This window comes from Rhyacophila brunnea, unplaced genomic scaffold, assembly GCF_057557595.1.
Source record: "Rhyacophila brunnea isolate RB1 unplaced genomic scaffold, BYU_Rbru_1.0 scaffold_21, whole genome shotgun sequence".
NCBI lineage: Eukaryota > Metazoa > Arthropoda > Insecta > Trichoptera > Rhyacophilidae > Rhyacophila > Rhyacophila brunnea.
In genome coordinates, this window is record NW_028232871.1 from 15,471,044 (window position 1) to 15,484,887 (window position 13,844).

The following is a 13,844-nucleotide window of genomic DNA, read 5'->3' on the forward strand; positions in this document are numbered from 1 at the left end:
ACACAAGTCTGTTTTTCAACATTGTCTCAGATAAATGTTTAGTTAGTGAGTATGGGCTGTCCAAAATTTAAATATTGAATGATACATATAAAGTTTGTTTATATGTTCAGGAGAAGCAGAGAACATTTAAGAGACTGATGCCTAGCGCAGACATATCACTTGTGGATGATAGTGGCTACCGGTGGTTGTCACAGGTTGCATGTACATGCAGTTACTTGCAATAGCAAGTCGCATGTGTTTGACTCAGCAATGCTGTGTATGCGATTGCCCCGTATAAAGAAGTCCGCAGCATGTGGCAACTACGGCTGGCTAATGGTCGTGTCTGCGCGTGGCCTATTTTTTAGTTATTCAAAATTATTGCTGAATAATATGCAAACAAAAATGCCATACAGGTACAAAAGACTGTTGTAATGTCCCTAAAGATTATTCCACATTTGAGAAGCAAACATTCAAAAAGTGATTTGTCACACATTTTGAAAAATGCCGTTTATTGTCAATTCTGATAGTCCATATTTAAATCTATGAAAGGAAACCAGAATCAGTGTTCAAAGAACCTTTTATCCTATAAAAAAATATAATGCCTTGATTTTCATTCAAATAGTGTTTTGCCCACAAGTTTCATGCAAATCGTGTTTTGTCCAAATTTCAAATCCAAAAAATGAATGAATGAATGAATTCTTTCCTTAAACAGTTTTATAATAAAAAAACCATTTTGAGTACAATATGTTTTTCTTGATTATCTCAGCTCAACATCTGTGTGACAAATCACGTTTTGAATGTTTGCTCCTCATTTATAGACATTTGCCCGCAAACAAATTATACAGTTGTTTATTAACTTTTGCCGCTACACAAATGACCGTAAATAGATGCCAAAATTATCAAATTAAATGTAGTTTAGATATACTACAAAATAAAAAAGTATAAAAGTGTACGCTTTAATAAAAAATACATTCCACTAGATCACAAGTCACTTTATTTTTGGCGAAAGAGTTAACATTTATTCGCAAACATGTTCACACTTGCTTGTTTGTCGGTGGACATATGCTTGTTTTCCATCAGAGGCGAATCACAAAAAATTTGCATTATAAAAGTTTTTATACAAACGTTTGTGAATAGTTTTTATACATTTGTTTATGGGCAAATGTATGTAGGTCTGTACTAGGTTTCATGAAAGCAATTTCTGTTTTGTCTCTTTCATGGTTCAATTCTGCTGAGCATCATGTCTCTGCGTGACCAGGGTTCAGTATGGCCTCTGCTCATTCAATGTTTGAATTGCCGGCAGACAATTAGTTATGTGATGGATGAGGGTCGGTGTGAGGAGTGTGTGGTGTGAAGGTAAGGCTAAAGCGTGTGGCTTGTGGTTGTGGCAGTCGATGCGGACGAGATCCGGCGGCTGGGCAAGCGGTTCCGCAAGTTGGACCTGGACAACTCGGGGGCGCTGTCCATCGAGGAGTTCATGTCGCTGCCGGAGCTGCAGCAGAATCCGCTGGTGCAGCGCGTCATTGACATCTTCGACGCGGACGGCAACGGCGAGGTGGACTTCAAGGAGTTCATCCAGGGCGTCTCCCAGTTCAGCGTCAAGGGGGACAAGCTCTCCAAGCTGAGGTTCGCCTTCCGCATCTACGACATGGACAACGACGGCTTCATCTCCAACGGGGAGCTCTTTCAGGTAATTGCGTCATTCTATTCATAGCTTCATACCGGTTTCCTTTTCTCCTTCCTCACCCCCCTTACGTGGACATGCAGTATACGTATAAGGGTAACAGGGTTTAATTCTCCCTCCCCTGTGCTTACTGTTACTTTTCAATTACCTACAGTTTGTTGTTGTGTTTTAAATTGAGAGACATATTGTAGAGAGCCGTTTTGCTATATTTATTTCTTCCATAACGGATTTTTTCCGTGTCCGGAAATTTGTACTATGCAGTTTGCCGTATCACACTTCACCGTGAAATCTTGTATCGGAAATATATGGTTGTATATTAAAGACCGTACAACCTCTTTGGGTCATATAGTATTGAGGATAAAATTCATGTCTAAAATAAAACACAGTTCTTGTCGGTTTACAGGAAGCCAGCGGCAGACAAATTTTGAATATAGCCGATATACTGGATTATTTGTTTGGTTAGGTTAGGTTTTCATTCTTGAATTCATGAATTTTGCCAAAATCGGCTGAGAAAATTAGCGCTGTTTCCGCCTGGCTTCCTGTAAACCGACTTGTACCTAAAACACTGATAATAATAAAATACGCAATAAAAACTATCGAAATACAAGGGAAAGTCAGTAGAAAATCGGTATGTAATTAAATTAGAACAATGCGAAATTTTTTTCATCTCTTTCCTATAAGAAAGCTCACGGTGAACTGAAATGTAATACGTACAATTTACATGTAACCAGATTTTTATCCCAATACTTAGCATGCACCTTCATTGTCACATCCCAATGGCATCAACCTAGTTTTGCTTTAAGGTCCAATTCTCAACACACCGTAAAGAAATACATAATGTAGAGAAGATCATAGACTTTTCAATAGAACATAATCTATGGCACATTATATCTATGAGAAATGAAATACTTCTAACTACATAACTGTACTTACTAATGATAATAATAAAAACAGTGAATTTGTGGTTTTTTTTAATAGACCAAGGCCGAACAGTTTAATATTTTATTTTGTTAACAATCCAAGTAACATTGCTCTCATGCCAACCTTTGAGTTGGTTTCCAAATACCCATGCACATTATTGTTTGTCATTTTTCTTTTTAGTGTTTTTTTTTTATTATCTCGACTTTGGTTCATAATTTTTTGTCATCGAGTAGGCGGTCTTCTGTCGTATTAAACATACAGAGGAGTATTGAGAATGCTTGGCACATTTCGAGGAATATTTTCATTGATATCTTTTCAGAAATTTTGGCAACGACATTCCGACTCGTATGTAAATTATTATGTTATCAACAAATTAAATTAATTCGATACACGATGAAAATGATGTTCATAAACCGTAATGATACTGTGCAGTAATCTATTTTGCTGCTGAAAGACAAATAAGTAGTCAGTCCATATGTTCTTCTCGGGATCTCCGGTTCAGTGACGTCAAAAGGAGAATATTAATGGCAAAAATACATCTAGTAAGATCTTTTGTCACCCCAATTTGTATATATAACCAGTGGCGGCTCGTGGATATTATTTCTGGGGGAGCTACGGTTGATTAAAAAAAATAGATTATCTGGATTATCCGCGCGTCGCGCTCATAGCCGCTGCACCCGCTTGCAACACGAAATACTGCCAGAGTGGCAGTACCAGACCAAGCTTTTAGCTGCGATCCCCGCTCCCCACGCCCCTCCTTCGCCCACTCGAGCATATTCCATTGAAAATGATACTGCACAAAATCACGCGATGCGTCACTTTCTGATATTAGTTCCGCGGTGTATGATAATTATTGGATGTATCGGTGCGCGGGCAAGTTTAATACACGCCTAAATAATATTGATATTTTCATATAATATACATAAATTTATATTATAATATTACATTTTTCTCAATTTGCTTGGGAGTGTTGCAGTTTCGCAGTGCATATGGATGAGCCGCTACTGTATATAACTCTGAAAACGTTAGCGGTGAAAGAAAGACAGAGAATAGACGCATTTGAAATGTGGTGCCGTGCATGTGGTGTGGTGCATTTCACAAATGACATAGTCATTCTTCGAGTCTCCCGTCCATTCATTATTCTATACAAAACAAGTGTGCAATAGATTACAACCGCTATATCTGACTCAAAAGTTAGTGTGATAAACGATTTGTATTTAGGCTGTAGTGTGGATCAATATTAGTCGTTTGTTCACAAAAGACGCACGTCTAGCTGAATGTCATTTCGCATTTAATTTCGGTTTGTAACAAATTTGGATTTGTGCTTTTATTTGCCAACGGTGCACAGGGATAAAAACCCGAAAGAAGTTTTTTTATACAATGTACCATTGTTATTTAGATGAACAGTCACGTAAAAACGCAAATAACAGTATTTAAGTAAGTAACCAAAGCAAGATGTCAACCGCAACGCAACATACACAACCAACGCGGATAGTATAAATTTTTCTGCGGTTGCCGATTCAATTGCACTAAAAATTGTTTTAGAAACGTTAAATCGATGAAGGCCTTCCCATAGTTTCTTCCACTTTTCTCGGTCCCTAATTCTTCACTGCCACGTACTTCCGCCGGACTTGATGAGTTTGTGTATACAGCGAATTTTATAGCAGCCCTGTGATCGTTGGGTACCCTTTGGGTATAACTTTGGGTTATCCGCTTGCTGAGTGACATATCCGGCTTGTTGCTATTTCATTAGCTCGGCGACCTCTACCATGGTAGTTCAATGTAATCTATTTAACTCTCATATTTTAATACAACAACCTCCAAATGAGACTTTATGACCAGTTACGTTCTTACACTTTGGTCATAAGTCGAGTTTTGTAAAAAATAATATTAGATCACGAATTAAGTCATTCACTTTTTGACCTCTTTCATATAATGCATAAATTAATCTACCTAAATCAATTTATTCGGTCAAAAATACTTTTTTAGGTTGCAAGTGCAAAATGTCATAATTCAAAGAATACCTATATAGACCAAGTGACTTTCACAAAACAAGAATAATTCAACGTAAAATTGTTTTTTCTCAAATATCTATACAATCGGCTGAATGGCTCCAATTGAAAACTCTCTTAGAGCAACATTCGTCTATAATTCTATTTGTTTAATGTTGCCGTAATCAATTTAAAGATTTTTGTTGCCATTCGTTGAACAGTTGTCATTCATAACTCATTTTATTTGGATATGTCGTCGCTTGTTTTTCAATTTAATTCAATTCTCATTTTTTTTTTAAATTTATTATGGATATTACATTAATTTATATTTTCACATGACATTAAAAACACAGTTATAAAAAGTTCATAATAATGATACAGAGAGCAGTTCAGCTAAAACCAAGGATTTTCAAGAAAATTTTCTTCTACTAAGATGAAGCCTAGATATTCATGTAATATGTGTAGCTGACAAAATGATCACTGAGGCTAATGATTAAATTAATTGCAGGTCATTTCACAATGAAGATTCATTTACCCATACATTTTTTTGCCAAGGCCGCACTTAGAGATAATACCTTAATGTTAGAAGCCTTAAAGAATTTTTTTTGTACAATCATGATTTATCATGTAAAAATAATAGTACTCAGATAATTAATCAAACCGTAACGTTAACAGCAGGCTGCCATTTTGATTTAATGTACAAAAAGTTGCCTGTACAGTGAATATTAACTTTTGTTAGCAGTTCAATAGTACTGTAACTGAAATCAAGTGTTGTAATACAAGTCTGTATGAATCCCTCATTTTATTACATCTGTCCGTTGCAATCCACACTCAAGTGGAATGATGTGTATCGATATCCGAAGAAATTTTGTTGAACACTGCTATCGCAGGTCAGCTCTGCAAGAATGCCAGAATTCTCCCTTACACCCTTCCCGAGTAGATTAATATATAAACATTTCTTCTTTGTCGGGACCTCTTGACTGATGATAGTGACCTGGATAATTTGGTTGTACGATTGCCTAGTTCTTTCTCATTTGTCATTCAGCGCCATGCGGGGTCTGCGTCGTAAACCCGTTGCATTCTTCATTTGATTTGTCCATCTGGAGGAATTAATAAACGCATAAGACAATTCGATTAATGTGTTAATTATTACCAGACAACATGGAATGTGTTATTTCTGTAACCAGTAATATTTGTCCTCCTTCAAACATTTAAAACATTTATAAACATATTCTTCTTGGTTGTACACTCATGGCTGAGGATCGTGACCACTTTTTAATTTTGCCATCCTTTGAGCGACCAAGACTTTCCATCCTTCTCGATCTTCCGTTTCGCTCAGGGCAGAATGAATGGTGCCCCCAGTCAGCTCTTTCACTTTGGTTGCTCCAGTGCGTAGACGTCTTCCTGTGCTTCGCCACCCAGAACCACCAGTCTCTCCATGTTGTCCAGTCCACGCCGGACAATATGTCCAAAAAACTGCACAATGCGTCTCAGACATATTGTCGAGAGTCGTTCCTTAATCTGCAGTCTCTGGATGATTGACTGATTCGTCCTGTGTTCTGTCCAAGAAATATGAAGCATTTGGTGCCAACACCACATCTCAAAGGCATCAATTGCCTTCCGCTCCCTTGCCTTCAGGATCCATGACTTGACTCCCTGTAAAAATATAGAGAACAATAATGTTTGCACAAGCATCATTTTTGTAGCAATTGAAATTCCCCGATCATTCCATATAGTGGTGAGACGTGTCATTGCATTTTTTGTAATCTGTGTGCGCCTTCTTATTTCCGCTTCACATCCGCCTTTTTCACTAATGGTCGATCCCAGATATACAAACTCGTCGACTGTTTCTAATTTTTGCAGTGTACTTGCTGTTGGTAGAAGGTTAGCCCGATCTACAACCATTAACTTGGTCTTATTCCTATTAATAAAGAGGCCGTATTTGCGACTCTCTTCCTCTACCCGGTCCGGTGTAGCAGCTCTGTGAACAGCGATTAGTGTGGTATCTGCAAATCTTAAGTTGTTTATTTTCTGGCCACCAATTGTTATTCTGCCTTGCCAATGATCTAGGGCTCTCAGCATCAGTAGCGTAGGGTGGAGGTAGGCTGTTAAGATCCGCCATAAATAGTGCACATTAAACTTTGTTAGTTATATGTATTTGTTTGTATTGAACTAAGACTACAATAATTTACAGATGGTGTTGTTAGTTTTTAAAAATCAATTAAACCCTGCATAACCAAACCATAATAGTTTTGGTATATTTTGGGCGATACGTCAAAATTGTGCACACTTTTTCATTCATATTTATTTGTTTTCGTTGGATTAAGAATAATATATTGCACATATTATTGTTGGTTAATTTTTAAATTCATTAAGCCCTGCCTAAACTAAACTATAATCGATAAAAAATATTATTCTATCTATAAAATATACAAAGTTATGTATGGTTCAATTGCTTATTTTTGGATGTTTTATAGAGAAGACGAGTATTTTTTGACTATTATGTATTATAGCTTGGTTTTCGCAAGCTTCAATTGAATTTTAAAAACTAACCAACACCATAATATTATGTAAATTGTAGTCTTATTTCAATGAAAACAAATACGTAATAACAATTAAGTATGACTGACAGTTTAGTGTGCAATGTTTATGGCAGATCTTAACATCCTACCTCCACCCTTCGCCACTGCTTCGCATTATATGCTTTCCATATATATTGAATAACTGGTGAGATAAAACCACAGAACAGATAATAAATAGAATACCGATAGTCTATATTCAATACGCCACATTTTGATGCAGGGTTTTGAATGTGTGAGTGTCCTGCGAAAATGAAGCACGCATTATGCACATGCAATAGTGTGTGTATTACACCAACATTAAATGAGCGTAAATGCATAAACCGAGAGCAGTTTTTAGTATTCGACGTTAAACGTATTCTAGACACGTGTGTAAGTTTAACACGGATTCATCCTTACTCGAGTCGATTACCTGCTTCGCCTTACCCGTTTTGTATTTCAGTTCCCATTATTTCTGAGTTCCCTAGATAAAACACATCCCTGATGAACTCCCTTCTCGGTTCGGAAACTCTCAGAAAATGCACTATTTACCTTTGTGTGACTGTATAAATATCAATATTTATATTGGATCATGTGAGAACAAGACCTCGTTTACTGAATGTTGTAAAGAGTCAAGTCGGATTTACAACCTCATATATAACTTTGGAAGTTGTACCTTTGTTACCTTTGTATATTGGGTTATTTTAATTCTCAACTGTTCAATTCTAGGAATGTCTGAAATACATTAATCGGATCACACATTTAGTTCCACATTTAACAAACAAACTCTAAGTAAATCTTTCAATATAGTCGGAACAAAACAGTTTCAATATTTATTCTCTTCATTATGTAATATTGTTTTCACTCTTAACTGTTGCAATTTACATATTATCAGTGGGAGCTTTTACAATACACAGGCCACCGTTATAAACAGAAATGGGCTAATCGATGCGATACAGACAAAAAGGTGGATGCGAGTTTTACTGAGTTTAATAATAAAATTCACAATTGTGATGCAGTCGTAGCTGTCCTAATCCAGATTTACTCTGATTAGCGTCAGCATTGCTATTTTATATTATATTCAATGAATAAGACACAAGGTTTGAGAATGTAACATTTTGTGTATTGAACATACATAATTTGAAAACATCTTATGCATATATATGAGGCGGTCAGAGCAGAAGTGGCATAACCCACAAAAATGTCTAAATAGAGTAACCATTGGAAGGGGTTCCTTATTACCTCTGGGGGGCAGAGGTTAATTAATTTTACTTCCGATCGGTGGGTCTATTTGGATTCACGGCATGGGGTTGACGCAGTGGCGAAGGGTGGAGGTAGACTGTTCTGACATAAATTGTCAACAATAAACTTTGTCAGTCACACGTATTTGTTTTCATTGAACTAAGTCTACAATTTACAGATGGTATTGGTTAGTTTTTAAAAAGCAATTAAACCCTGCCTTAACCAAACCATAATAGTTTTGGTATATTTTGGGCGATACGACAAAATTGTGCACACTTTTTCATTCAACTTATTTGTTTTGGTTGGATTAAGAATACATATTACACATATTGTTCTTTCATTTTTTTTTAAATTTGTTAAGCTCTGCCTAAACCAAACTATAATAGATAAAACATATTAGTCTATCTATAAAATATTCAAAGTTACGTATGATTTAATTGCATAATTTTATATATTTTATAGATAGACTAGTATTTTTTGACTATTATCTATTATGGGTTGGTTTTCGACAGGTTTAATTGATTTTTAAAACCTAACCAACACCATATGTAAATTGTAGTATTATTACAATGAAAACTAATACGTATGTCTGACAAAGTTTAGTGTGCACCATTTATGGCGGATCTTAACAGCCTACCTCTAACCCTTCGCCAATGCGTACTACACATATTTGGCCATTCCGTGTCAAAAGTTTGCTATCCCGGACGACTGCTAAATACTGTCCACAGGTTGTATAGACACTATTAATACACTAGTGAGTGTCATGGGTTTGTTGGAGGTCTTGTGCGGTCTCCGTATGCTCCACCTAAGGAGCGGACTTGAATAAAGAATAAAGAAAAAGCGCATAAGATAAAAGATTAGCGAGGGACAGTAATTAGAGGCAGGGTTAAAAAATGGACAAAAAAGAATTATTAATATGTCTCCTCGTACGAAGCAAGGTTTTAAAATAATCGCCTTATTGAATATTTGCCATTTTACATATTCTTTGTGGAGTCATTAGCGTGATCTTTTTTCTTCTATTAGAATTAGATGTTATATGATTTTGAATAGTGGACAATGTTTAATTTTAAGCTCTTTGTGATTTTTCACATTTCAATGCCGTGTTAGCATTTCTATAAGATTATTCAAACATTGACATAGTCCATATTGAGAAAAAAAAAACTACTCCACGATTCGTGATACAATATTGACCCAACGTGATAATACATGTTACACTGCGTACAGTCAAATACAATAAAATTGTTATTAGGAGTGTGACAATATTGGATGGATGTTGGCTTCTCCAACAATTCTCTACGTTCCGCGTAACGTACTAGGACGCAAAGGAATTATACTTAATTATGACAAATTTTAACTAATGGCTTTTAATACTCACTGAAGCGTTTTCTAAATTCCTTAAGCATTGTGGGCAATGTGCGTGGGCGTGATTACCCGAGAGATGCGGGTTCGACTCCTTTTCAAAAAGATTTTTTCTATTGGTTATAATATATTTTCTCAGAAGTGTTTTCAATATTATGTATGTTCAATAATTAGAATGTTACATTCTTAAATCTTGTGAATTATTTGTCTTTTCTCATATTAATACGAATACAAATTTATTATTGAATTCAATAGTAACATATTAGTGGAGCTGACTGTACGTCAATATAGATGTAGAATTAGAAATTAAGTTCAGTTAACTATGTATTGTAAAACCATTTTTAAGATAAAGTTATTTGCCAAATGATGTTTCGTAACTTGTAGACTATGTTATCTAGAATTTTCCAGCGGTTACATCGGTACACAATGTGATTTTACCGAGTGTATGGAAGTATCTTCAGAATCCATCTATATAATTATAATAATTATTACACCCTTCTGCGCATCTATTCTAGATACAAGACTGCTTTCGGCCGTTACGGCAGCTATCTAAGTTAGGTTTGTAGCACTTATTGTAACAGCCGATTAACCTATTACCTTTTAAAGGCCTGCTAAAGTATCTCAAACTGTAGAGGTCCATCTGCCTTCGAGCAAAACGACTTTGACGTCTTTGCTTCATATTATGACAATTTCTGGTATTCATACCGTTGCTCTTGATTTAATAGGCCATGTTTGTTAAGAATTGCCCACATTGTGCTGTGGAATCTATACATTTAATATTATACACGTGCATGGATTTACTGCTGATAGTACGTATTATCGCTGCCATAACAAGAAAATGTATGTGTAAACATGAATTATCCTGCGGTTGCAATATTGCATGCATGAATCAAAAAAGTTCTGAAGCTTTTGAATTTTCATGTATCAGTTGGGGTTTTTTCGATCCGCGTTTGCGCAGTAGAACGATAGTGGCGAACCTGCCGGCAAAAAAATGAACTACACCGCTCAGATTGAGGTTAACTGATTTTCACTACCTGTCAAATAATACCATAAATTTGTCACGATAGTTTAAAATACACACTATTGCTACTAGTAAATCCATGCACATGTACAGGCGCTATTAGTACGAGTCAATTCTGGTCATGGTGTCTTTGCTGGCAATCTTCCAGTTTGGTATTATAGATTATAAAATAAAATATACATAATATATTATATCAGTGACGGGGGGTGGAGGTAGGCTGTTAAGATCCGACATACATGGTTCACACTGAACTTTGTCAGTCATACTTAATTGTTTTCATTGAACTAAGAATACAAATCGCAGATGGTTCTTAAAATTCGATTAACCCCTGCCTCAACCAAACCATAATAGATAAAAAATATTTTTCCGTCTATAAATAGAGGAATTAATTTTTATTTAATATCAATATTTATTTATTTAGAAAAAAAGAGTATTACTGCAATACAGCGATTGGCCAATGCGCCATAATAAATAATAAATACAAAATTATAAAAATATTCTAATTACAAATAACAACTAATATAACAAGAAAGTAGAAAAGACAGCATGTGTTTATGTAAATATTAAAGAAACATGATAATAATATTATATACAATTATAAATTTAACCTATTTAACAGGTCCACAAACATTATATAGTTAATAAAAAATAAATCAACCTTTATGGTGCCATCAAATAAGTTAATCGCACGATACACAGCATCATGAAACATAACATCTGTCCTGCGACGAGGTATCTTGAAGGCCGTAGAGTTACGAGTGATATTGGTGTATCTACTATGGTTTGATTTAGGCAGGGTTTAATGAATTAAAAAAAACTAACTAACACCATCTGTAATAATATGTAGTCTTAATTCAACGAAAACAAATAAGTATGACTGAAAAAGTGTGCACTTTTTTTCTCGGATCGCCCATAGTATACCTAAACTCTTACGGTTTGGTCTAGGCAGGGTTTAGTTATTAAATTTTTAAAACTAACCAGCATCATCTGCAATTTGTATTTTTAGTTGAGTGAAAACAAATACCTAAGTATGACTGACAAAGTTTAGTGTGAACCACTTGTATCGAATCTTAACGGCCTTACCTCCGCTCTTCACCGCTGTTGTTTATACATTTCCTGTAATACCGTGTTATTAAAATTTACCAAAATATGCACCGTGACCCAGTGATGCCAACCGTACTATAATTATAGTACAATACTATAATTTTAATTTCGCGAAAAATGTAAAATACTATAAATTTACGCCAATCTTACCGAAATACTATAATTTTAAAGGATTCAAGACGAAAAATGTTCCTGTACGATATATTTTTCAGAAATACTATAATTTTTACGCCTTTGTACTATAATCAGCATAGAAAAATATGGCAACACTGCCGTGACCACATATTGTTGTGGTTAGTTGAACATATTTATCATTTGATAAGAGACTGTATAGATGTTATTTTTACAATAATTATTATCCATCAATGACCGTTTTCAACACATGTGTTGAATTCAATTGACTTTCTTTTATTATGGAGTTTCCTTAATGTTATACGTAACAAGAATTATTAATATCTAATTGCTTTAATTGTATTTTAATGGTTATTGATTATTATTGACGTTCGTTGCAATGTTTTGATAGGTATTTTGTCATTTTATGTTTTGTTTGATAAATGCCTGTTTTAAATATAATGTTTGACGCTTCTCTGTTATTGTTGGTTAATCTCTGTGAACTCGGAATAAATACGAAAACCGGAAGTGTTTCTATTTTATAAATATTATAACTGGCCCAAAGTGTTTCTATGTTATAAATAAGTAAAAACCATCCTATATGGTCCATTTGTCCATTTGGCCATGCCTGTTGTAGTCAGTAATGTGTGAGGAGCGAATGAAAGTCAGGATTTGTCATTAATCGTTTGTGTTATTGTGTTTCAGGTACTTAAGATGATGGTGGGCAATAATCTGAAAGACACGCAACTGCAGCAAATCGTAGACAAGACAATTCTATTTGCGGACAAAGACGAGGATGGCAAAATATCATTTGACGAATTCTGTTCGGTGGTCGGTAACACGGACATCCATAAGAAAATGGTAGTGGACGTTTAATTCTACCGCTCTGCGTCAATTGTTTTTTTTGTATATTTTTTAAACGATATCTCTACTATTAAGTATATATAAAATTGTTATCTAGTCAATTGGCATTGCGGGGTAAATAGCGGTAACAAAACAATGCCAACCCGACTTCTCTTTCACTTTCACTTCCGTTTCTCCTCTCACTCTCATTCTCACACTCATTCTCATTGTCATTCTCATTCTCACTCTCGTTGCAATACTCTATTTTAATTAATTAAATTGATACTTTTTAAATTTTTTTTTATTTCATCTTATTTTGAGTGATTAAGAATAATTTTTCTTTTTTTTCTTTTCTTTTTTGTCATCTTGTACTTTTAATTTAAAACTTAATCCGTACTAATTTATTTATTTTAAACGTGTAGTTTTATTTAATAAGCGTGTCGTTTGTAAGTTGTTTTTTTATGATTTTAATTTATTGTATGCCCCTTCCCCTACCCCTTCCCCTTCCCTGCGCTTCTGCCGGATTAGCACATTGTAAATATTTAGAAGCGTCTCCCGGTCGGCTCCGCGCCGGGCGCCGCCCGGCGGCCGAGGACTGCGAAACGCGGCGTAGGCTGTTTACCCTGCAGGGCCAACGGGCGAGTTGGATCTTTTGCTTAAAATTTTCCGTGTTCGTCACCGCGGTCGCCGTGTACCGCGATCACTTGAGGGCGCGGCCCCGTTCAAGCCGGCCGCGCCGCCCGTACGATCGCGATAGATCGAGCAAATTTCTAAATCAAATTTTTAATAACTTTTAAATTGGATAATAGTACCTATTATTAAAAAAAATATTCTAAGATATATAGATTATTAAAAAAAATCTGCACATTACAAATAATTGCAAATAAAGCAATACTTTTTCTACTTTAGCGTGTATACTTGTACGACACTCTTTACGTTCGTTTGATTACTGCGCAAGGACAGAGTTCTCGGATAAATATTACGACGCGACCCCCCCCCTCAGCCGCGGTGCGCTGTCAAATAGTCTCTCG

At 35.5% G+C, this 13,844-nt stretch overlaps 1 protein-coding gene across 2 annotated transcripts in view; it reads left to right on the plus strand.

Annotated features, from left to right (window-relative positions):
- LOC147070781 (calcineurin subunit B type 2) overlaps positions 1–13,633 on the plus strand; it is a 41,750-nt gene extending 28,117 nt beyond the window's left edge. For both annotated transcript variants that reach the window (XM_085948796.1, XM_085948797.1), the window contains 2 exons: positions 1,371–1,669; positions 12,676–13,633. In XM_085948796.1, the coding sequence (XP_085804922.1) occupies positions 1,371–1,669; positions 12,676–12,846 (470 nt within the window). In that variant the 3' untranslated portion in view covers positions 12,847–13,633. The remainder of the gene's footprint in view (positions 1–1,370; positions 1,670–12,675) is intronic.
- The last annotated feature ends 211 nt before the right edge of the window (positions 13,634–13,844 follow it).